Genomic DNA, 24,280 nt, shown 5'->3' with positions numbered 1-24,280 from the left:
AATAATGATAAGTGAATACAGAAAGCCAGATCCGTCTGTGGATTCATTTTATACTATTAGATTAAGCTGCATCCACAGACTGTATAAGCCTCCGGCTCTATAAAGTGAAGCCAATGTGGAAGTGCCTTAAACCTGCATTCTTTGTAATGGCCAGCAGGGGGCGACTGCATTGGTTGCATAAACAATTCTGAACAAATAGAAGTCTATTGGAAATTTACCCTACTTTTCACTTGATTTATTACCTCAGTAAACATTTTCCTAATGAACTTTTAAGCTTTATTGCTAGTTTGAAAGTCTATTTTGTTTTATTTATTTATTTATTCTATTTTTATTTTATTTTTTTTCCATGTATGTATATTTTGAGTTTCTTATTTTGCACCAATGGGAGTTGCACTCCAATTTCGTTGTGTATATATACACAATGACAATAAAGGCTATTCTATTTTATTCTGAAGTCTTCTTCAACACAGCACAATGGTATTTTTTTACATTATGGTCCCATTTAGAGTAAAATAGACAATAAAGCAGGGTATGATTCATGGTAGGGTGTTCTTTTTTTTACATTTACAAGTCGAGGACCTTTGTTTTAACCATTAGCATTGATATTATGATTTACATGATTTACAGATGCTGACCTTGCTAACCAAGCTAGCTAACTAGTGCTATCCTTTCTATTCTTCTGTTCTCAGTCCGATTCAACCTCTTGTCCAAATATGGTCTCTTCTTGCTCCAAGAAAAACAAGATAGTGACGGCCAAAATGTCAAACTCAAGGCTTAAAAATGTCCACAAACCAACGGGTGATGTCAGAGCGGCTACGCCCACTTCTTTTATACAGTCTGTGGCTGTTTCTCACAGCATTTAGAAAAGGAAAAGGACATTTGATGTCATCAATGTCATTATTAAAAACCTATTTATTCTCCATGGCTTCAGTCCCAGCTAGGCAAGAATCCTTGGCTTTCTTTTTTACTTTTTTACCCTTTTATTTGTCTTTTTTTAATCTCTAACTCTGTTTTAGATTGAGCTTTTATTACTATTTTATTCTATATTATTTTATTGTTTTACTGTTTTTAGTATTTTATTGTTTTCATTGTTTTTATTTATACCTATTTGTGTATGATTTATTCTATTTTAATAACTGTACAGCACTTTGGTCAACTGAGGTTGTTTTTAAATGTGCTCTATAAATAAATATGGTCATTTTGTGTCTTTTTTGGTCATTTTGTGTCTTTTTGGTCATTTTGTTTCCTTTTTTGGTCATTTTATATCTTTTTTTGGTCATTTTGTGTCTTTTTTTAGTCATTTGGGTTTTTTTTAGTCATTTTGTGGTCAATTTGTCTTTTTTGGTCATTTTGTTTCCTTTTTTGGTCATTTTATTTCTTTTTTTAGTCATTTTGTGTCTTATTTTGGTCATTTTGTTTCCTTTTAGAGCCATTTTGTTTCTTTTTTCCGGTCATATTGTGTCTTTTTTGGTAAATTTGTGTCATTTTGTGGCCAATTTGAGTCCTTTTTTGCTTAATTTTATGTAACTTTTGGTCATTTTGGTCAGAGAGATGTTTTAGTTGTTGTCTGCTTCATTATTTGTCCAAAATTCATTGTATTAACTGAGTTTGTATGATCTGAACTGTGCGTGTGAGATTCTGTTCAGTGTGCGGGGGTCGCGGATAAATAAACCTTGACTTGACTTGATCAATCTGTGACAGCTGGCTTTTGAGAATGCGGCTGCAGTTTAGGAATTGAGTTATAACATGGAATGTAACAACAATTTGTAAGCACAATTTTGAGTTGTGTCATATTAAAGAAGTGATCTTTCTCACTTCTGCCTTATTTTAGTGGATTTTACCAGTGAGCATGTGATATTTCCTGCAGTGAATGTGACTGTGTTGACTGACCGGGAGGATCTGGAAGTGCTTGATCTTCTGGTGGTGGCACAAGGTGAGCACGAACGCCTTGGGATTGCTCTGACTGTCCCGCAACAGGAATAACCTGACACACAGAACATCAGGAAGAAATGATTCAACTGCTTCATGAAAAATACACTACCGGTCAAAAGTTTTAGAACACCACAATTTCAAGTCCAATAAACAGCTTGAAAGGGTACAGAGGTAAGTGATGAACTGCCAGAGGTAAATAAAAAAAGGTAAGGTTAACCAAAACTGAAGAATAATGTACATTTCAGAATTATACAAAAAGGCCTTTTTCAGGGAACAAGAAATGGATTAACAACTTAAAGCAGTTCTGCAGCAACGGAGGTTGATCAAGCCTTGAAAGTTGCTAAGTTGCTACCAATTCCTACAGGTGTCCCAACTTTTCTTGATCACTTACAACCTACTGCAACAGAGTTGGGAAGAACTTTCTGAAGAATATTTGATTTCCATTGAGTGTGTTCAGCTGTTCTATCTGTTAAGGTGGCTACTTTTGATCAGTCAAAAGTTTAGAATAAATTTTCCTTTGTAAATTGATTCTCTGATTTCTTTTTTAACTTCAATTGTTTATTTGTTATATGCATTAATTTCAGAGTACACTGAGACATTAAACTGCATCATTTTCAATAAAATTCTGGAAAAGTTGGGTGTTCTAAAACTTTTGACCAGTAGTGTATATAAATAAAAATATATCACACAGTAGAAAGACAGCGGAGCACCTTCTCTCACAGGCTGCTCCAGCTCCGCTGCCAAAGGGACAGATACAAAAAATCTTTCCTGCCACATGCCATCACACTGTACAATAACAAATAGTCTGGTTCATTACATACCGTCGTTATGCACTTCATGTGTTTTTTATGCACACTGTTCATTGCACCTTATTTGTTTCACAGCACCAACATTTTTATACTGCATATTCATATTTATTCTGCACTGGAATTCTACTCCTTAATACAGGGGTGTCAAACTCTGGCCCGTGGGCCAAATTTGGCCCGCAGTGTAATTTTATTTGGCCCGCGAGGCAATACCAAATTATTATATTATTGTTGTACTATAAAAGCTGACCCGCCGGTATTATACGGCACATTTACCGCTAATACTAGATTTATTATTGTTATTTTATTTTTAAATGTATTAACCTGTTGAAAAACTTTATTTTGATATTTAAATCAGAAGGATGCAAATAGAAAAGAGGCGTACAATTTTTATTTAATTTTTATTTAATGAATTAATGACATTGATGTGTTTCTTATTTGAAATTAAATTTTGCATGTCTGCACTATTTAGTTATATATTGTATGTTTATAAGTGTTGCTGGTTCCATATTTAATGTTAAAGCAAAACATGTTTGGTAAATATTAAAAGGTTTATTTGTTCAATGTTGGCCCGCGATTTTATTCAAGTTTATAATGTTGGCCCATTGTGTATTTGAGTTTGACACCCCTGCCTTAATACATACTCCTTCTTTAGACACTTTATTTTTATTGTATTTTTTATATTTTATTGCTTGAAGTATGCCTAGGTTGTTCTTTTTATTTAATTGTGTTGTTATTGTCTCTGTGTGTAATGCTGCTGCTACACTGTAATTTCCCAGTTTGGGATAAATTATCTATCTCTCTATCTCTCTATCTCTCTATCTATCTATCTATCTATCCATCTATCTCTACTACTGTAACTTTGTCACGTTTAAATGCTTAGTGAGATGCCTCTGCGTGAGTTGAGGGAGCTGTGGCTCTGTGAGAACTTTATCTTAATCCTCTGGGTAAAGGCTAAAATGTGCGACTGTCGTGCCAAAAAGCTGCTTTTAGACACCAACTTTTTTTTTTTTTGAGATCTAAGCTTTTCTTGGCAGCAGTGATGTCTCTATTTCTCAAAGCCTCCCAACCTTTACACACTCATGCAGCTGTTCTTACCCGTCTACTTGGCCTTGTTGAATGATCATTTTGTGGGCTTCCTCTCTCATGATGCGACCATGAAACCATACCTGTGTCCTGTGGATCACTGAAACACAGACATCTTTTTTGTTATGAGCAATTCCTCATATTCAAAGCACTTCATATCAGTGTAAGTAAACACTAAACACACAAGAAAACACTAAGACTGTTTATACAAGGTCATTAAAGGGATACTTCACCTGCAAAATGACAATTACACCCATTACTCACCCTGTGTTACCTTTAATTCTTGAAAAAAAAAAACTTTCTAGCTTGCCTTAATGATAAAAGGAGAATCAGAGAACTGAGGAAATCTTTCATAAATTGAAGTACACTGAAGTCAAAAATGACGTCTGTGCAAGCTTTTGAAAATGTTTACACAAGTGTTTATAATACTTCTGGACACTATATAAGTTTACAATATCTTATATGACATAATATACTATCATTAATGATTACTGCATGTGAGAGACTTAACCCTTTATCAGGCAAAGAACTATATTTGGTAACTTCAGGTAATATTTTGAGAAAAATCTTGAAAATGTACTAGATTAAAGTGGCAAATCTACAAGAAAAAAAGTTGCAGATTGAAGAGATTTAAAGTGGAAAATCTGTGCGAAAAAATTGCGGATTTACAAGAAAAAAGTGGGAAAAAAGCAGCTTTTTTCCCCCCAGATTCACCACTTTAAATCTCATAAATCTGTGCATTTTTTTCTTGTAGATTTGCCACTTTAATCTCATAACCTTTTTTCTCAAAATATTATTTTCGGATGTTTTTTTTTTTACACATTCTGGCTGTATGTAATATCCTCCAATATTCTCTAGGGTTGAAATTTTGAATTTGCAAGTATTTCAATGAGTGCCCTATTAAGGGCTAAAGTGGTGAATCTGGGAGAAAAAAGTTGTGTTTTTCCACATTTTTCTCGTAAATCTGCAACTTTTTTTGAGCAGATTTGCCACTTTAAATCTCTTAAATTTGCAACTTGTTTTTGTAGAGTTGCCACTTTAATCTAGTAAATTTGCAACTTTTTTTCTGGAAATATTACCTGAAGTTACCAAATATAGTTCTTTGCCTGATAAAGGGTTAATAAAAATGACAGTATATGTTTTATTATTAAAATCCCTAGACTGGATGCTACTGCATTAGTTGTGTGAAAGTTTTTTCAGATGTTTTGAATTTAGATTTTTCTCAGTTTTTCTATTCTCTGTTTGCCATGGAGGAATAGGAGGAAAACAGTTTTCTTCAAGAATTCAAGGTACCCTGGGGTGAGTAACTAATTAAAAAAAACACTTTGCATGGGAAGTATTTTTTAATGTTTATTTGTCAGAGGTCTGAAGTGAGACTTACCTGTGCTCAGAGAGGATGGGTGCAGAGGGCTGGGACTGCCCAGGACATTCATACGCTGGCTCCGTTTCTATGTGAAAGGAAGAAAGCACATGGAATATTTACCATCCTTGTCCTTCCCTTTGACTTATGTTGCACATTGAATTTACTAAGAAAAGATGCAAGGGGCGGAGATAAGCAAGTTCAAAAAGCAAACGGCTTCTAACCAATGATCAACTGGTCAAATAAAGAAAAAGATGTGCTTGAATCACAAAACAAAGAATAAAATAGATGAGATCAGGGTCTGATAGAGTCTAAACTAAAGGAGAGTTGCTGATAAATTGGCATTTTTAAACACTGAAGGTGAGATTGTTTGTGTTGTGCAACTGGAGCAAAAATCAGTTCATGTTATATCCTTCAATATTCTCTAGGGTTGAAATTTGGAATTTGCAAGTATTTCAATGAGTTTCCTATTAAGGGTTAAAGTGTTGAATCTGGGAGAAAAAAGGAGCTTTTTTCCCCACTTTTTTCTCGTAAATCTGCGACTTTTTTCGAGCAGATTTTCCACTTTAAATCTCTTAAATCTGTGACTTTTTTTCTTGTAGATTTCCCACTTTAATCTAGTAAATTTGCAACTTTTTTCTCGAAATATTACCTGAAGTTACCAAATATACACTACTGGTCAAACTTTTTAGAACACACCAACTTTTCCAGAATTTAATTGAAAATTATGCAGTTTAATGTCTCAGTGTACTCTGAAATTAATGCACATTTGCAACATTTAAAATTCTTTATTGAGCATGATAGTGTTTTGAAAGTTAAAAAAAAGATTCAAAATCACATTTTATGCTGGACTAAAGGACTAAAAAAAGACACAAAATGACCAAAAAAAGACACAAAATGACAAAAAAGACACCAAAAGACACAAAATGACTAAAAAAAGACACAAAATGACCAAAAAAAGACACAAAATGACTTACAAAGACATGAAAAGAATTCAAAAATGGACAAAATAGCCCAAGACTCCATAGAGTTAAGTTGTTAACCCATTTCTTGTTCCCTGAAAAAGGCCTACTTGCATAATTCTGAAATGTACATTATCTTTCAGTTTTTGTTAACCTTACCTTTTTTTATTTACCTCTGGCAGTTCACCACTTACCTCTGAACCCTTTCAAGCTGTTCATTTGACTTGAACTGCTTGAATTTCAATAAAAAACTGGAAAAATTGGGGTGTTCTAAAACTTTTGACCGGTAGTGTAGTTCTTTGCCTGATAAAGTTTTAATAAAAATGACAGTAAATGTTTTATTATTAAAATAGACTGGATGCTACTGCACGAGTTGTGTGAAAGTTTTTTCAGATGTTTTGAAATAGTTTTGTTGTTGTTCAATGCTAAAATCAGTTCATGTTTGGCTTCAGATGTCTTTTACTCCCCAGGCTTCACCCCCCCTCCTTACCCTCCAGGTCTGCCCCTCCTCCAGGGCGGCGCTCTGGGCCTCCACGGGGTTGTCGATGACGCGCCCGGTCCGCCCGGAGAAGTCCATGGCGACCAGGGAGTTCTCAGATACACTCCGCTGTTAAAGAGACGTGGCAAGGTGGCGGGGGAGATGTGGGGAGCGGGGGGAGGTGGTGCACAAGGAGTAGGGGGTGGTGATGGGTGGGGTGGGGGGGTAGACAAGGGTCAGAGGTCAAACAAGCCAGACACACTCACTGGGGCATGACAAATCCTGTCTGCACACAGACCCACTTGAGTCAATCCACAAAAGTCCCTCTGAGGAAAAGCACAAACCCCTCCTGGAGCTAAAATCATTGACGGTTTTCTTTAATTAATTACTAAGGTCGTTCCTTTGTCTGACAATAAAGTCAGTTAACCCTTTATCGGGCAAAGAATTTGGTAACTTCAGGTAGTATTTCGAGAAAAAAGTTGCAAATTTACTAGATTAAAGTGGCAAATCTACAAGTAAAAAAGTCGCAGATTTAAGAGATTTAAAGTGGCGAATCTGCGCGAAAAAAGTCGCAGATTTACGAGAAAAAAGTGGGACAAAAGCTACTTTTTCTCCCAGATTCACCACTTAAACCCTCAATAGGGTTAAATACTTGAAATACTTGCAAATTCCAAATTTCAACCCTAGAGAATATTGGAGGATATTACATACTGCCAGAATGTGTAAAAAAAAACATACGAAAATAATGTTTTGAGAAAAAAAGTCTACGAGATTAAAGTGGCAAATCTACGAGAAAAAAATGCGAAGAGTTATGAGATTTAAAGTGTTGAATCTGGGGGGAAAAAGCTGTTTTTTTCCCACTTTTTTCTTATAAATCTGCAACTTTTTTCGCGCAGATTTGCCACTTTAAATCTCTTAAATCTGCAACTTTTTTTCTTCTAGATTTGCCACTTTAATCTCGTAAACTTTTTTCTCAAAATATTATTTTCGTATGTTTTTTTTACACATTCTGGCTGTATGTAATATCCTCCAATATTCTCTCGGGTTGAAATTTGGAATTTGCAAGTATTTCTATGAGTGTATTAAGGGTTAATAACTCAAAAAGAACTAAAAGTTCCAGTACAAACTTTATCTGGATTCTGCCATTTGTTTTACCGAATATGATATGATTTATTTATGGATCTTTTCTTCTTTCCTTTTTTTCCTGCGTCAAATCACATGGGCAAAAGTTTTCAGAAGGGCTTGGAAAAGTACAATTTTGGCAACAAAACATACATATTGCAGAATGATATAAAAACCTAAAAAAAAAAAACACAAATAAAATGGACCCACCCTTTAAGTAATTGAAATAGTTACATTACTTATTTAATTTTGAGCCCAACACTGAACACAGTGCTGTATGTGCTGTATTTTAACCCTCTACGTGTGTCTGAGCATTATGTAAATGTTCGTTTTGTTAAATCACTCTAGGATAAGATGTTCTGTGTTGGATTTACTTAAGTTATAGACTGTTGTTTGTTGGTATGAGCAGTCTGACCCGAATCTGGACACTAAGCCTTTTGCTAAAGAGCACTGTTGTCACCTCATTACCAAAAGGTCAAAAGCAGCAGATTCTTTTGGATTGAAAATGATTTCAGCATTTAACAAATCCTTCTTATGCACAACAGAAAAGTGATCTAGCCCGTAGTGTTTCCTCTTAAAGGGATAGCTTGTTTTTTTCCCCAAGTGGGGTCATATGAGGTCCTGATGCCTGGTCAATTTATTTCTACAGTAGATGGCGATCGGCACAAAAGCTGAGCAATGTATTGCCAGGGATGGAGGCAGCAGAAAATATTGGTTTTAGCCACCTAAAAAAAATCTATATCTTCAAAACTGCCTTTGACAAAAGCAGTAATTGTAATTTTAGTTACTGGTCACTGCTGCCTTGAGCGGTAAGTTTGTTTCTGACTTTGGTGAATCTGAACTAACTTTTTAATTAACCTCAGACAATAAAATAAACAAAGGGAACAATCGAGGCAGCAGAAGACCAGCCAATCCTGTGTTCTGCAAGGGAAAATGACTGTTTTTATCAATGGAGTCTGGTGGATTTGAAGAGAACATAGATCTTAACCCTTTATCAGGCGAAGAACTATATTTGGTAACTTCAGTGGATATCAAAATGGGGTCGAGAAAAAAGTTGCAAATTTACTAGATTAAAGTGGCAAATCTACAAGAAAAAAAGTTGCAGATTTATGAGATTTAAAATGGTGAACCTGCGAGAAAAAAAGTTGCTTTTTTTCCCCACTTCTTTCTCGTAAATCTGTGACTTTTTTCGCGCAGATTTGCCACTTTAAATCTCTTAAATCTGCAACTTTTTTTCTTGTAGATTTGCCACTTTAAATCTCTTAAATCTGCAACTTCTTTTCTTGTAGATTTGCCACTTTAAATCTTGTAAATCTGCAACTTTTTTCGCGCAGATTTGCCACTTTAAATCTCTTAAATCTGCAACTTTTTTTCTTGTAGATTTGCCACTTTAATCTAGTAAATTTGCAACTTTTTTCGCACAGATTTGCCACTTTAAATCTCGTAAATCTGCAACTTTTTTTGTGCAGATTTGCCACTTTAAACCTCGTAAATCTGCAACTTTTTTCGCGCAGATTTGCCACCTTAAATCTCTTAAATCTGCAACTTTTTTTCTTGTAGATCTGCCACTTTAATCTAGTAAATTTGCAACTTTTTTCTCGAAATATTTTTATTTTGGATATCTGCTGGAGTTACCAAATACGGTTCTTCGCCTGATAAAGGGTTAAACTGATATGTTTAGCTGCTGCCCCAACTTTAAAAAAATCTGCACTATCCCTTCAAGGGCAAGGCTCAAGGTAGCACCAGAGTGATTCAATTAACCATCAGCTAATTAATGGATCAATTGGTGTTGAGAGGGCATGAGAGGAGATACTCACCACAGGTGCTGGGAAAGGTGAGAGGTTAGACTTCCTCTGCTGGGGGACGTTGTAGCTCTGATACAGTACTATCCCGTACTGTGAGGACACAAAGGAGGACACGGCATCAGCTTGTGTTTTCAAAAGCTGACAAATCAATTCATGTTAACACTTCAAGAAAAGGGAATTCACCCATTACGGGCAAGCTGAACTATTAGGTATGGGTTCCAATTAGTAGGATGTGACCACCCTCTTTGAACTGTATTTTTTGCACTTAAAAAAACATACAATCGTTAGGAAATAACAGTACAAGAAACAGTAAAAGAAAATGCAAGAAAGATCAAAAAACCCAAAGGACGTATACGCGACCCTCCCTCTTAAACCTATAAGTAACTATACTTTACTTAAATTACATAGCTAGATGAAAATAGAAGAAATACAAACAAAATTTAAACAAAACAAATACAAAGGTGTATAACATCTATAGGGATTTTTTTGAGCTTGGTCTTAAAAGTATTTAAAGAGGAACATGATTCTGTTTGATGTTTTATGTCATTCCACAGCACCTTGATAAACAAATGAGAATTTGGCAACAGAGGTCCTACAGAAAGGAATATGTAAATCATTCTTTCTTCTTGTAAGATGTGCATGATAATGAGAATTAAACTCAAAGTAACTATGAAAAAAGTTAGGTAAAGATGCAGGAAGGCAAAGTACTTTGTAAATTACTGTATAGTTATACGACCCATGGCTTTGGATTTAACTACAAGAACATAGTAAAGGAAGTACTTTGAGCAGTCTGAAGGCGGTCATCCAGCACGTCCTGCTCTGTTCGTCCTCAGCACACAGCATCTTCAGCTCCTTACAGTCGCTCCTCACTTTGCTGGGCTGTAAACCAAACAGAGAAGATAAGAGTGGAACATTAAGTGAATGAGATACTCATAACATTACTCTCTACATCTCAACCTGCAAACCTGTGACCCGCTGAAACGAGGCATATCGCCACCTTTACTGTCATTTTTATTAACCCTTTATCAGGCAAAGAACTATATTTGGTAACTTCAGGTAATATTTCAAGAAAAAAGTTGCAAATTTACTAGATTAAAGTGGCAAATCTACAAGAAAAAAAGTCGCAGATTTAAGAGATTTAAAGTGGCAAATCTGCTCGAAAAAAGTTGCAAATTTACTAGATTAAAGTGGCAAACCTACAAGAAAAAAAGTCGCAGATTTAAGAGATTTAAAGTGGCAAATCTGCTCGAAAAAAGTTGCAAATTTACGTGAAAAAAGTGGGAAAAAAGCAACTTTTTTCTCCCAGATTCACCACTTTAACCCTTAATAGGACACTCATTGAAATACTAGCAAATTCCAAATTTCAACCGTAGAGAATATTGGAGGATATTACATACTGCCAGAATGTGTAAAAAACAAGTACGAGATTAAAGTGGCAAATCTACGAGAAAAAAATGCGTAGATTTATGAGATTTAAAGTGGTGAATCTGGGAGAAAAAAGTTGCTTTTTCCCCCCACTTCTTTCTCGTAAATCTGTGACTTTTTTCGCACAAATTTGCCACTTTAAATCTCTTAAATCTGCAACTTTTTTCTTGTAGGTTTGCCACTTTAATCTAGTAAATTTGCAACTTTTTCCTCGAAATATTACCTGACTCTAACTACTAAATATAGTTCTTTGCCTGATAAAGGGTTAACCACAGTGTTGTACCATAATTATTTTTTATGAAGCATGCTAGCAGTCACTGGACTTCAGTGTGTATCTCTAGTATCTCAGTATATCAACCTGTTGGACCAGTGGGTTGCGGAACAATGTGCAGTCCCCAGTTTGCTAACATTAGCCACCATAAACTAATCTTGTCATAACAGATCACGCTGTAGCTGCTGCTGCTAAACCTCTGAGTGTATTAAATTCCACAAGAGTTCATTTTACTGCCAATAAATTCAACTTTTAATTTGTAAAAGGAAGAATGTGTTATTTCTACTCAAAGAGCTGTTAGCTTCACTTTAAAAGGGGACAATGGCATGCTGACAGTAACAGTAAGTTTAATATTGTTACACCCAATAAACAAATTCCTCTTCCACTCAGTAATGCTAACCAAAGCATTTTAATAACACAGTCATGTCAATGATTGCTAGACAATTCAGTGTTTACAGTTTGATATACACTACCGGTCAAAAGTTTCAGAACACCCCAATTTTTTCATTTTTTATCGAAATTCAAGCAGTTCAAGTCAAATGAACAGCTTGAAAGGGTACGAAGGTAAGTGGTGAACTGCCAGAGGTAAATAAAAAAAGGTAAGGTTAACCAAAACTGAAAAATAATGTACATTTCAGAATTATACAAGTAGGCCTTTTTCAGGGAACAAGAAATGGGTTAACAACTTAACTCTATGGAGTCTTGGGCTATTTTGTCCATTTTTGAATTCTTTTCATTTGTAAGTCATTTTGTGTCTTTTGGTGTCTTTTTTTTGTCATTTTGTGTCTTTTTTTTGTCATTTTGTGTCTTTTGGTGTCGTTTTTTTTTTGTCATTTTGTGTCTTTTTTTGGTCATTTTGTGTCTTTTTTTAGTCATTTAGTTCAACATAAAATGTGATTTTGAATCTTTTTTTTATTTTCAAAACACTATCATGCTCAATAAAGAATTTTAAATGTTGCAAATGTGCATTAATTTCAGAGTAGACTGAGACATTAAACTGCATCATTTTCAATTAAATTCTGGAAAAGTTGGTGTGTTCTAAAACTTTTGACCAGTAGTGTACTTCTAAGAAAAAAGTCGGTCGGTAATAATTCCAGTCTTCATTCTTCCTCTTGGAGAAAATGTGCAAAAAGTGTGTTTTTAAGCTTCACCATTCATATCTTAAAAATGCAAATGATCAAATCTCTTTCTTTAATCGACATAAAACTATACTTAATAATAAAAATGTCTCAATAAGTCCACACTCGTAAGGACAATGGCAGCATCACAGCAAAGACTCTCCTCTCCCCTCAATCAGTAACAAGGACGTCAGACACACTGCTCCTTAGATGCAACCCCTACCGATAAATTAATTCATGTCGCCATAGCAACAATCCAGCCACCCCCAGCCGCCAAGTAAAATCCCTTACCCAATCCTGCACTGTCACCCCCGCTGACAGCATCTGACACGCTGTTCGTCTGCTGTGTGTGTGTGTGTGTGTGTGTGTGAGTGAGGTGAGGGGGTTAGGCGGGCCAGATTCCCTGTACTATCCTGGCTTATCCCAGTGGGCTTATCCCAGATCAGCAGGTGACCCACCACAGATTACTCCTGGTGCTGAGTGTGTGTTTGAACCCCCGCTGGGCGGTTTTAACCCTTGTGACACACACTGACACACACAAGATACAATGTATGCAGAGGGAAGCAGGTGCATCTGTTCAGATTACCTAACAGCCAACATTCACCTCCGATAGGGTGACTTAATGATAGGGATTGTCTTATTTTATGGGGTTTGAGGGAATTAATTCATGCAAAAGATGAAAATAATAATTGTGTTTGTTGCTATCAAGATACATGACAGCACGATCATTAAAAAATACTGGTAAATGGCTAAAAATTGCAAACAACTTTCACTGCAAAAGTTGGGTGAACTCAAAATTTCAAGGCAACAAACTTCGATAAAATTTTAAGTTGGACAATTAAACTAAATATTTTAAGTTTTGTTTTTGAGTTTGCTCGACTCTGAATTTCTCTGGCACGATTGTAACACCGCTATGAATGTCAGCTAATGTTGTAACCACAATTTTGAATTAGCATTGATATGCTAATGGCTACTCTTGTAGCCATTACAAGCAGCGTCGCTAGCATCAGTTAGCCGCTAGCATCAGTTAGCCGCTAGCTTTCGCTAATGGCCGAATTTCACAACAAAGAAATAAGAGTTAGCAGAACTATTGTCCCTTGTTGTGAACCCCAACTTAAAGATATAAGTAACAACAACTCACCAACTTGTTTTTGAGCAGACAACTGGCTTCCTTTGTTGTGCTAACTTACATTATTGCCCTAAATGTCAAAAATTTATATTTACAAGTTTTACCAACTTAAATCACTGTTTTAGGCCAAAAAATACAAGTTGGCTTTTTTGCAGTGTTGTCCTTTAAAAATAAAATAAACATATCCAACCTGACTCATTTGGGGTTTTTTTATGAATGCATGAGTTGCTCAGGTTGCTTTTCTTGTGTTTTTTTTGTGTGTTACCTTGATGCAGAACTGGTAGTCTGTGGGAGCATTGTGAAGTTTTCTGCCTGTGATGATGGTGAAGATGTTACTGTCCTCCAGATCTGACAGCAGCTGCAGGTGTCGAGGCTCCTGTTCAGTTGGGTGGAGGCACAGATAAAGGAATCTCAGCAACAATATAAAGAAAAGTGGATTTAAAAGTTTTTAGCGAGGATTTTTCATGACAGAAAGTGTTCACTGCAAAAGTCAATGATGAAATGTCTCAGCAGCAAGTTAAACCATCACCACCACTATGTGCTCCATATGCATTTCAGTATCACAGCAGTAATAAATCACCTTGGATGTTCCTTTAGTAGAGTAGTAGAGCCCGGAGCGTCGCAGGAACATGTAGAGCTTCTTCCAGGACCGACGTCCAGGCTCCTTCACGTACAGATAGCCCTGGATCTCTGGACAGCTGCTGGAGTTCAGAAAGTTCTGCAAAAACACACAACAGTGTTTACTGCTGCAGGGGAACTGAATGCACACAACACAAATGTTTGTGTTTCATCATGGAAACTACATAGATGATTAAAAAATGATTGTGTTTAGAGATGGCAGTGAAATAATGAGACAGGTTTTTGTCTATATTCCTTAAAATCTGGCAGTGACACCACTGGGTGAATGTAATTAGCAGATTTCAGGAAATGTGAGTGTGCATGCATATTTTTGGACTACCAGATGTCCTCATAAAGATAAAAATCCTGTTCAGTGAGAGCATTTTTCTGCTTCTACCTTATAGAGTTAGGATTTAGGTTTAGGATGATAATTAGATTTAGGATGAATTTAAAGTCAATCAATCAAGCTCTTACATCTGTGCAATTCAAGATATTTATATGTGTCCTTTTCACTGAGTCATGGCCTCACCTGTAAGAGCTGTGACTGAGGGATTGAACCATCAGACTCCTGACACCAAGCCACCATCTGCTCTGGAAAAAAGTTCTGGATGGAAAAACACACAGAGACCGACAATGAGGGAGAGAGAGAGAAAGAAAGAGAGGGAGGCACTAGAAACCACTTAGTTCATATGCAAGCTCCGAGAGGGGTAGTGTTTCTCTATGCAGAATACGTCTCTCTTTCTCTTGTGTGTGTGTGTGTGTGTGTGTGTGTGTGTGATGAGCACAAGGACTCAGAAGCAAAGTGGTGGGGGCGAGAGAGGTAGATAGAGAGAAAGAGAGAGAGAGAGAGAGAGAGAGAGAGAGAGAGGGCACTCCAGCCTGGGAGTAGATGCAGTATGATCTCACCCGCTGATGTAATCTCCTTTAGCCAGCAGCGCTACTCTTAGCGTGATTGACAGGCCGCGGCCAGCACTCTGGTGTTTTACTGTGCTCATTACCACAGAGCTGAGGTCACCTGCTGGCTCTGACACACACCTAAATCACCGGGGAAATAATGTCACCGTATACCCGGCCAGCACGCAACGGCAGAGCCCCATGCTGAGCCCACATCAGCAAAAGATGCCACGCAAACGGGCTAACGCTGACTCGCTGGCTGTCAGAGGCAGCTCCGTGTCCTTAAACTGATGAACAGCTTTGCACACTATAGTTCAGCTCTTATCCAAACAGACTTCAAATGGGTGCAGAAGTAAATGAGCTTCAGCTTGAAGATCAGAGACTAGGTCAATAGACTCCACAACTGTACATTATGGAGCTTCATTCAACAGAAGGGCAAATTACTTTTTTTCTGTCATGCTAGCCAGTCATGCTAGCAACATGACAGGTATTAGAGAAATCTTAAAATTATAATCACTTTACCCTGATTGTCTACTAGTTGTGAGTTTTTCTTGTGTGATTTTGTAGCATGCTGGGAATGTTTTTTATTTATCTCTGCTTAAGTGAACATATTATTAGACTTTTATTTAGCAGTGGGTGACCTATTTGTGTTTTTGTTTTGTTCTGTGTGTTTGTTGTTCGCTTCCATTTTTATTTATTTAATAATTTTTTAAATTTTTGTATTTTATTTTTTTTTCTTTGGTAATTCTTCTTACTATTAGTTATTCCTTATCTGATTTCATTTTATTTTATGTATTATTTTTATTATTATTATTATTTTTTTACTTGTTACACTTGACACTGTTTTGACTCTCGTAATGTCATCTCTTAATTTTGTTATGTCACTGAAAAGTCAATAAACAAATGTTTAAAAAAAAAAAAAAAAATGATAATCACTTTGGTGCGTTTTTAAGTTGCCCATTATCAGATAACATATTTTATCTATCTATTACATTGGCTACTTGCAGGACTTGCAAAACCAATGATCTCATCATATGTTGTGTTTCATTAGCAAATGTTAGCATGCTAACACACCAAACAGATGGTGAACATGGTAAACATCAGCTTGGTAGCATTGTCACCGTGAGTATGATAGTTGAGTCTCAAAGTGGTTCTGGCATGGCTGTGTTCAGACTACCAGTGATAAAAACAACAAGACGACCAAGCATGGAAAGCTACATTGTGCCAATTTGACAATACGCCACCCCATTGCATCCCTGTGTGCATCACAATACACAGAAAGTTAGCATAGCATCAGCTATTAGCAAAATGACAAAGTACCACAGCTAGCCATTTTGTGATTAAAGTGTACTCCAGTTATAGCTGGTAAAACCAGGCGACAACCTCCAGGGCTGAAAAACAAAGCCATTGGACATGCAAAAGCTGCAGTTCCTGACCATATTCTTAGCCAGGAGTTTCGCTTAATGCCTTCCGGACAGCGGTATCTTGCCCCTCCAAGGAGAACCAATAGATACGCCAGTTCTTTTATTCCCTCAGCTATCAAGCTGCTAAATGCTACCGATAGCAGTAATTAGTCATTTATTTATTTATTCCAGCCATAAGGTGGAAATGTATTTATTTATTTATTACTCTTCCCCTCATTTTGTCCTGAGATTGTTTGCACTGTGGTCCATTGGGGACTGGATATTGCTGCTACCCTCACACTGATTTGTTGCCACTGACAGAGGGAATTGTTTGGTTTATGTGTTGTCCTGCTTTTGTTTTGTTTGTTTGTTTTGTTTGTTGTTTTGTTTTTGCGTTGTCTCGTGCGCTGTCTGACTGGAGACTACAAACAGAATTGCCCTATTTGGGATAAATAAAATTGTTTGAATTGAATTGAATTGAAGTTCCTCCACTGACCACTTGAGGCTGGCTCCATCAAACCCCATGGAGCCCCATGTTAAAATGTCCAACTTTAAAGCAGAAATAAACATATTTACAGCCTGGGACAAAAACATTTTTTGGTCTTTGTAGCTAATTTCTGCGTTCATGACAACTGTTCAGGGGATGAATTTTTATATAACTCGCCTGTTTGAATAATATTAAGTCTTAAAGTTATGCATATTTAAGGTCATGGCCACTGTGAGCACCAGCATCCATTGAAAAAGACTTGTAGCCTGTTGCTTTGTCACCTTGAGGACAGGTGATGGAGCCACTGAAATAATAAAGATGCAGGGAATATAATATTCCCTACATACACATAATATACTGCACTTTCCCATGAACATGATTGCACTTTCCTCTTTTAAAGTTGTTTTCTTGTGGTTTTGTGGCTTTGAGTGCTTAAAAAATAGTTTGTGCTTTGATGTTGGATATTAATTTACTGTGACGGTAAGGTCAGCGCACCAAACCGAGAAGAAATATTCTGTTGGAAACCGTTTTTTGGCTATAAACAACCAAATGCAAAGGTTCTGAATGTCAGCATGAAATTAGCTATCAGCAGCTCCAATCCAAAAATATCAAGGCTGTAAAATCGGCTGAACCCCAGCTGTGTGCGTGGGTGTGTGAGGATGCGTGCTAAACCGAAGCTGTCACAGAAAGGACTTTTTAGGGATGCAAGAGACTCACCAGGGGGTTCCTGAAGAATTCATATTTGGCATAGTTCTTCCTGAAGAGGAATTTACTGTCGCTGCTCATGGAGGCTTGAACCTGAACCACCAGCTCGTGGTCCTCCAGGCATCTCTCTGTATGAGGACACAAAAAACACACCGTGTTAGTCATCTCAACGGCTTATATTGTCCTGTGTAACTAGAGAAAAACACAGATTTTAAAATGATATACACTGCTTTAGGGCTTACTCATATGGTAAAGATAAGATATTCGGTAACACTTTACAATAACCATCATTTATAGATGGTAAATAGATAGTTTATTAATGTTTAATCATCATTTATAAACCATATATAGGCCATTTAGAATGGTGAATAGAAAATGGAATAATGTTGAACTATAATTTATAAATGCCAAATAGATTACTTTACCATAAACAAACATAATTATTAGTTTATTAATACCTTTACACACATTATGACATTTTTAACACCATATTTAGTATGTAAATGATTTCAAAATGATTCTTATACCTTTAAGAAATAGCTTGAAACCATTTAAAGATTAAATATGTATAGCATTTTGTAAATGGTTAATAATAATTGGTTTATAAACCATCTATAAACATCACTTAGATGGTTATTGTAAAGTGTTACCAGATATTCCTTTATTCCAGCAACCAAAAGAGCATTTTTACAGTATAATCAACACTATTGCTATGGTTCCCTGTTTATTGTCATTTTTTCTGATTTGCAGCACAACAAGCAGCTCTTTTGCATGCATGTCCCCTCTCTCTTCATGTTTCTCTTCTCCTTTTAATATTGAAAGCATATTCTGAGGTGTCCTTGTCACCAGAGGACCTTGTTTGCTGTAAAATGTTTTGAACAGTGTCCTCTAACAGCAACTTTTTGATGTGCTAGAATATTGGAAATCAGTTTAACTTTATATGGTACTAAATATATAAATGTTTTTCAGCTTATTGGAAAGAATTTTTACACCAAGAAAATAGTTTACCACCTTTTGTAAGTCTCATAGATTATGTTGAATAATAACAAATTCATAGTTAGTGTGTCTTATATACTGCCTGTTTTATGATAATTGAAAAACAAAGGAGTCACTACAGGTAAATAAGGCAAAAAAAAATGTAAAAAATCTAACTAATAGACATCACAATGAAATTTCCCCAGGTGATTACAATGATTACATAAATGAAGACAATTATTTTTTTGTCTACGTTTTGTCAAACTTTTTGTTTAAATAGGAAAATATGGCATTATCTTATGCAATATTTGCAAATTAGCTTATATTTACAGAAGAAGAATCTAAACACTGAATACAGCCCTTTAAATCAAATAAAAACACTATCGTTTACTGAAGCGTACTCTTAACTTTAACACTTATCTGCTCTACTCTACTGCCCTTACTTTTTAACTACGCAATGTTTGACTTGTGCTTTTTATTATTTTATCTCTTTTTTATCCTGCTGTATCTTATTTTATCTTATTTTTATTTATATTTCCCTGTTTCAACTGACTGTTTTTACTGTTTTCAATTGTGTCTTGCTGTTTTAATGTGTATATAAAGCACTTTGAATCACCTTGTGTTGAATTGTGCTATACAAATAAACTTGCCTTGCCTTACAGCCAGGTTAGAGTCAAACGTTTTGACAGATATATATTTTTTATCACTTCATAAATCACAAAATACGTGTCGTTAAAGATATGTATTCTAACAAATGATTGGATTGATGTAATTTACAATATATATGTTATGGAAAGAATTACATTTAAACTAAGAAACCAAACTGATGTTTTTGAAGAGAACTGGTCAAAATGGCTCAGCTATGTGTTGACTGTAAGACCTGATTTCATATAGATCGCAAAGATAACATCAAACCCTCTATTAAGATTTTTTTTTTTTTTTAATTACTTCGCTATTTTCAAGCAGCATCCTTATATCTTTATGTATGATGTGCTTATGTCGACTCTGCTGTTTTACTTAATGCACAATCCTCCCCTTGTTATGTTATGTTTATATTTATGTTATGTTGTATGTTCTTGTGCCCACTGGCACTTATGTGTATGTTACTAAGAAAAAACGAATAAAAAGTAAATAATAGAAAAAAAAAAAAGATATGTATTCTATAATCACATGGGCGTCTCACTGATCAGAAGGTCAGTGGGGCGATCCCTGACCACGGCAAGATACTGGACCCCAAATTGCTCCTCGTGCTGTGCATCCATGTGTGATTGTTAATTCCTCACGGTGGCAGGTGGCACCTTGTGCAGCCGCCGCCACCAGTGTAGGAATGAGTGTGTGTGAATGGGTGAATGATGATCTGTAGTGTGAAAGCGCTTTGTGTGGTCGCTACGACTAGAAAAGCCCATTCACCGTTTACATACGCGTTGTAACTTTTGTTCTTCTCCTGAGACATCTACAGATACAAATAAACAAACACGGCACCAGTTAATACTGTCGTCGTATACGGTGACACAGCAAGAAAAAGAAAATCGCCTGTTCCTAAGAGACGGGCGAGGGAGTAAGAGGTTAAATGAGGAGGGGCTGTGAAAAGAAGCAGCACTGTGAGGCAGAGAGGGAGGAGGTGAAGGTGGAGAGGAGAAGTGGTATGAGATGGAGAGGGGGAGGAGGAGGAGGAGGAGGAGGAGGAGGAGGAGGAGGAGGAGGAGGAGGAGGAGGAGGAGGAGGAGGAGGAGGAGGAGGAGGAGGAGGTGCTGGTGAGGGTATTGCAGGAAGATGATGTCATGTATTTAGGCTGATTGCTGAGAGAAGCGAAGCCATAAGCAAAGTACAAGCCACAGACAAACACACAACCACACATTAAGAGCTCACCCAGGCCTAACCTGCTCACTGTGCACCACCACAGACACACACTTACTTTCTGTGTGTGTGTGTGTGTGTGTGTGTGTGTGTGTGTGCATGCATGTGTGTGTGTGTGTTTGTGTGCCTCCTCGTTTCTTGAAGTTGAGGCATATGATCTCAGACTGAGGCCGCTTAGAAATAGATAGTGACAGGATGTTCTACTTCTGCATGCACACACACACACACACACATATAGCATCCAGTATTTAGCACCAACTCTCCCTTGTTTTAGTCTTGTTTTATTAAGACAAAACACACACCATATTTCTTTTGTTGAAACTATACTCACTTTTCTTGCCAAAAAAAGTACTCCGTCTGTAGTTTAGGGGTGGAAATGTCTGAGTTCTTTTTGAGTGTGTGTGTGTGTGTGTGTGTGTGTGTGTGTGTGTGTGTGTGCGCTGGCTGCAAGCAGGGGAATTTTCTGTGGAGGGTCAAGGAAAAATTGATTGGCTGGGAAGGCTAGGGGCTCGTCCGATGGAGAAACCCGATTGGTTCCTCGCAGCTCTGGTATGACGCTTTAGTCCAGGCCTCTCCCTTCCCCCCCCTTCAATCTCTCCCTCTCTGTGTCTCTCTTTCTCTCTCCCTTCATCTCTCGCTCTCTCTCTCTCTTTTTCCCTTCCTCCCTCTCCTCACCTCACATTCCATCTCTCCAGTGCACTTTTTTTTTCCAGAAACGCAGATCAAGCAGCAAAGCACAAAGCGATCCTTTGACTCTAAAAATACAACTCAGGAGTAGGAAAGCCTCACTGAGGACAAAGACAGACCCAGAGCATAAAAAAAATTAAAAAATAAATAAAGCTTCAAACAAGGACATGGCAAAAAGTGAAGAAGCATGAGTTTTGTGGGGGGTTTTTCTTCCTTTTTTCCCCCCTCAGAGCAAATTGTTGGGAGGGAACAGGCATGTGAGCAGAACACGGAAAATACTTAATCCTACGACCACCACACCTCCCGCCCCGAGCCGGATAGAAGGCATACAAGCACTTGTGCCATGCTCAAGTGAACATACACACTGAGGGTACACACAAGAGAGTATCCCCAACCATGCAGAGACACACAAAAGAGGTATAGAAACAGACACGCACACATACAAGCCCAAAACACACCTGCAGAAAAGACATATACTCCAAAAACCCCTACAGACAAACAAACAGGGATGTAGTGGAAGGTAAACCCTCCATTACTCACTTTACTCTTCTTTTCATTTACTTTTAAAAACTTTCTCCAAATTAAATCAGAACATATTTTACTGGCATGTGTCAAAATTTGCTTCAAATAGAAATAACCCTTTACAGAAAAAAAGAAGAAAAAAAAGATGCCTTTTAAACTGATACTACAGCAGATTTTGGCTTATTTAAGTGATGGTTAGGTGTTTTGTAAACTGCTATATCACTGCACATAACCAATGCAAATAAAGAGATGCAAAGAGTAGAGTCCTTGCCAAGATGAGTATGAATATAGCACAAAAGTGTGACAAATCAGTTCCTGGGTGCACACACTCACATCATATGCAGTTTACATACACATGCGTTCTTACCAAGGCCGAGGATAGGATGGTGCTCCACCAGCGTCCAGGCGTTGTCGTCCACACAGTGGCTCTTGTAGACCAGGAGCTGACACACATCTCTGGCCGTCATGTCCGCCGGGATCTCCACCACTTTACCGGCCCCATCCTCGCTCCACACCTTCACTATCTGGAAACACATTGGGAAAATAATGAGATTATTTGAGTGAAGGTCATGTTGTGACAGGCTGGAGAAAGTCTAATAAACGGTCAGCAGGCGTGACGCGGCCTGAGCCATTTTCGGGAATTTAAAACTGCAGAGAAAAGGGAGAAAGTAACAGATCAGAGGCTACATTTACCTCCATGACCAGGCGCTTTGTCAAGTCCACTCTTTAAAAAAAGTCCTGTTCACATTACAACATGTGAACCTCTTAAAAAAAAAGAAAAAGGGAGGATGATGTCCAGGAGAGGTCGGCCGGCCCCTGCGCTCTCAGTTCAACCCTTTTGTCCACAGCTCAACCAAACTTGCTCACAAGCACATCCACATACAAACACACACGTAAACCTGCTTACGCACAAACAACAACGACACAGGCAAGAATATCCACAATTGGAAAAGTAGAAAATATTCACATTCGGACTTCGGTGCATTAACAAATGTTGCATTTTGTCCTTAAAAATGTCATCGCTGGGAGCAGCCAGCGGGTACAGTTCAAAAATGGAGTACCTCCCATTGTTGCGCCATTTTGAACCATTTCAGCCAAGTGCCCAAAGCGACATTTAAACCGGGTGTAATTTTGTCTTCTCTGAGTGTGTTGCTGCACAGACCAGCTGCTTCACACCACTGTATGAGCAGATTCACACATGCCACAGAGCGCTCGCTCCCACATGCAGCATGACACACAAACAAACATAAATATGAGCAAATGAACATGTGAAAGTGCCTGCAAACCAGCAAGACCACTCAGACTGTCTTCCATACATCAGAGGCAAATTGTGTGTGTATGTTTGTGTGTGTATCCTCACACACCCACATACTTAACATCTTCTGTCCACAGCAGGGATCCTGCTGCCCTGCGCGTCACACAAAACCACCAGGGAACAACTGTTGAAAATTACATGAAACAAGACACAAAGCTAGTGATGGGCGAGGGCCGGAGTGGTTTTTGGGGAAAATTAAGTCGAACAATGGCACCACAAATTGGAAACACACAAAAAAGCAAAAAAAAAAAACGACAGCAACGGTGGCCTAGAAATGACACAAAACACCAGCACAGCGTTGCAAAGAGAGACTCCGAATGCTACCAGAAACAACGTCACAGCGCTCTCTGCCCCTGCAAAGCCTGAAGACTCCCTCCTCTCTTCCCTCACGCCCCCGTAAGAAAAAAGTGATTTAATGACGCATGAGTTTTGTTTGAGAAAAGTTTTAGAAACATTGAGGTGGGGGGGGGGGGATGCAAAAGGTCCTCAACGCTGCAAACTGTTAACCACACACACATGTGTACACACACACACACACACACACACACCGCTCTCGACGGACATCCAGAAAAGAAAAGAACGCGCACACAAGTCTCTTACCTCCACAGCCTGAAAGAGGCAACAGTCTGGAGAGCAGGATGGCATTTTCACACTGAGACGCTCTCCAGTGACACAGAGAGACAGAGGGAGAGAGGGAGCGGGAGGGAGGGGAGGGGGAGGAGGAGGAGGAGGAGAGGAGAGGGAGGGAAGGAAGTCAGGAAGAGAGGGAGGGAGGGACAGATTGGCAAGGAGAATGCAAGAGAGGTAAGAGGGAAGGGGGGGGTGGGGGGGGGGGAGGAAGTGACAGAGGAAGGACGAGAGTGAAAGAGAGACAGAGCGAAAGAGAGACAGCCTGCCCCTTCTTCTCGTGCTGGGCAGCATAAAGGCTGAGCTGCGAGGAGTGGTATGAGCCGCGGCTCCTCTCCTCTCCTCTCCTCCTCCTCCTCCCCTTCCTCCTCCTCCTCCTCCTCCTCACACTGGATTAACCCAGTGTGGGATTTTTAAACGGTGAGCTGCTACCTGTCACGTACTCTACACTCTTATCGTCAGTGCTGCGTTCAAATCCCCTCATCCCTCCCGAAAAAGATCACCGTCAGCTCCTTTTACCGATGGCGCTGCACCAAAAGTAACAGTCCCTCTCCCTAAAACACGCCCACAACCCCCCCCCCCCCCCCCCAACACACACACACACACACACACACACACACATACATGGATAGAGGGAAACAAGCTCAAACTACTAAGCCAATCACTGAACACACACACACACACACACATCCCTTA

At 38.1% G+C, this 24,280-nt stretch overlaps 1 protein-coding gene across 4 annotated transcripts in view; it reads right to left on the bottom strand.

The window, feature by feature from the left end:
- The window catches only part of LOC131984728 (growth factor receptor-bound protein 10-like), a 71,687-nt gene that overhangs the window by 5,756 nt on the left and 41,651 nt on the right, over window positions 1-24,280 (bottom strand). For 2 of the 4 annotated variants that reach the window (XM_059349661.1, XM_059349662.1), the window contains exons 6-16: window positions 22,010-22,166; window positions 17,614-17,729; window positions 14,642-14,716; window positions 14,075-14,212; window positions 13,760-13,870; window positions 10,332-10,430; window positions 9,564-9,641; window positions 6,637-6,753; window positions 5,206-5,272; window positions 3,837-3,924; window positions 1,891-1,984 (exon numbers count right to left, since the gene is read on the bottom strand). In XM_059349661.1, the coding sequence (XP_059205644.1) occupies window positions 1,891-1,984; window positions 3,837-3,924; window positions 5,206-5,272; window positions 6,637-6,753; window positions 9,564-9,641; window positions 10,332-10,430; window positions 13,760-13,870; window positions 14,075-14,212; window positions 14,642-14,716; window positions 17,614-17,729; window positions 22,010-22,166 (1,140 nt within the window). Of the gene's footprint in view, window positions 1-1,890; window positions 1,985-3,836; window positions 3,925-5,205; window positions 5,273-6,636; window positions 6,754-9,563; window positions 9,642-10,331; window positions 10,431-13,759; window positions 13,871-14,074; window positions 14,213-14,641; window positions 14,717-17,613; window positions 17,730-22,009; window positions 22,167-22,335; window positions 23,401-23,557; window positions 23,661-24,280 lie in introns of those variants that run through there. The other 2 variants (XM_059349663.1, XM_059349664.1) reach the window with 2 other exon arrangements.

Source organism: Centropristis striata, chromosome 14, assembly GCF_030273125.1.
Source record: "Centropristis striata isolate RG_2023a ecotype Rhode Island chromosome 14, C.striata_1.0, whole genome shotgun sequence".
Taxonomy (NCBI): domain Eukaryota; kingdom Metazoa; phylum Chordata; class Actinopteri; order Perciformes; family Serranidae; genus Centropristis; species Centropristis striata.
This window is presented reverse-complemented; position numbering and strand designations above follow the sequence as displayed.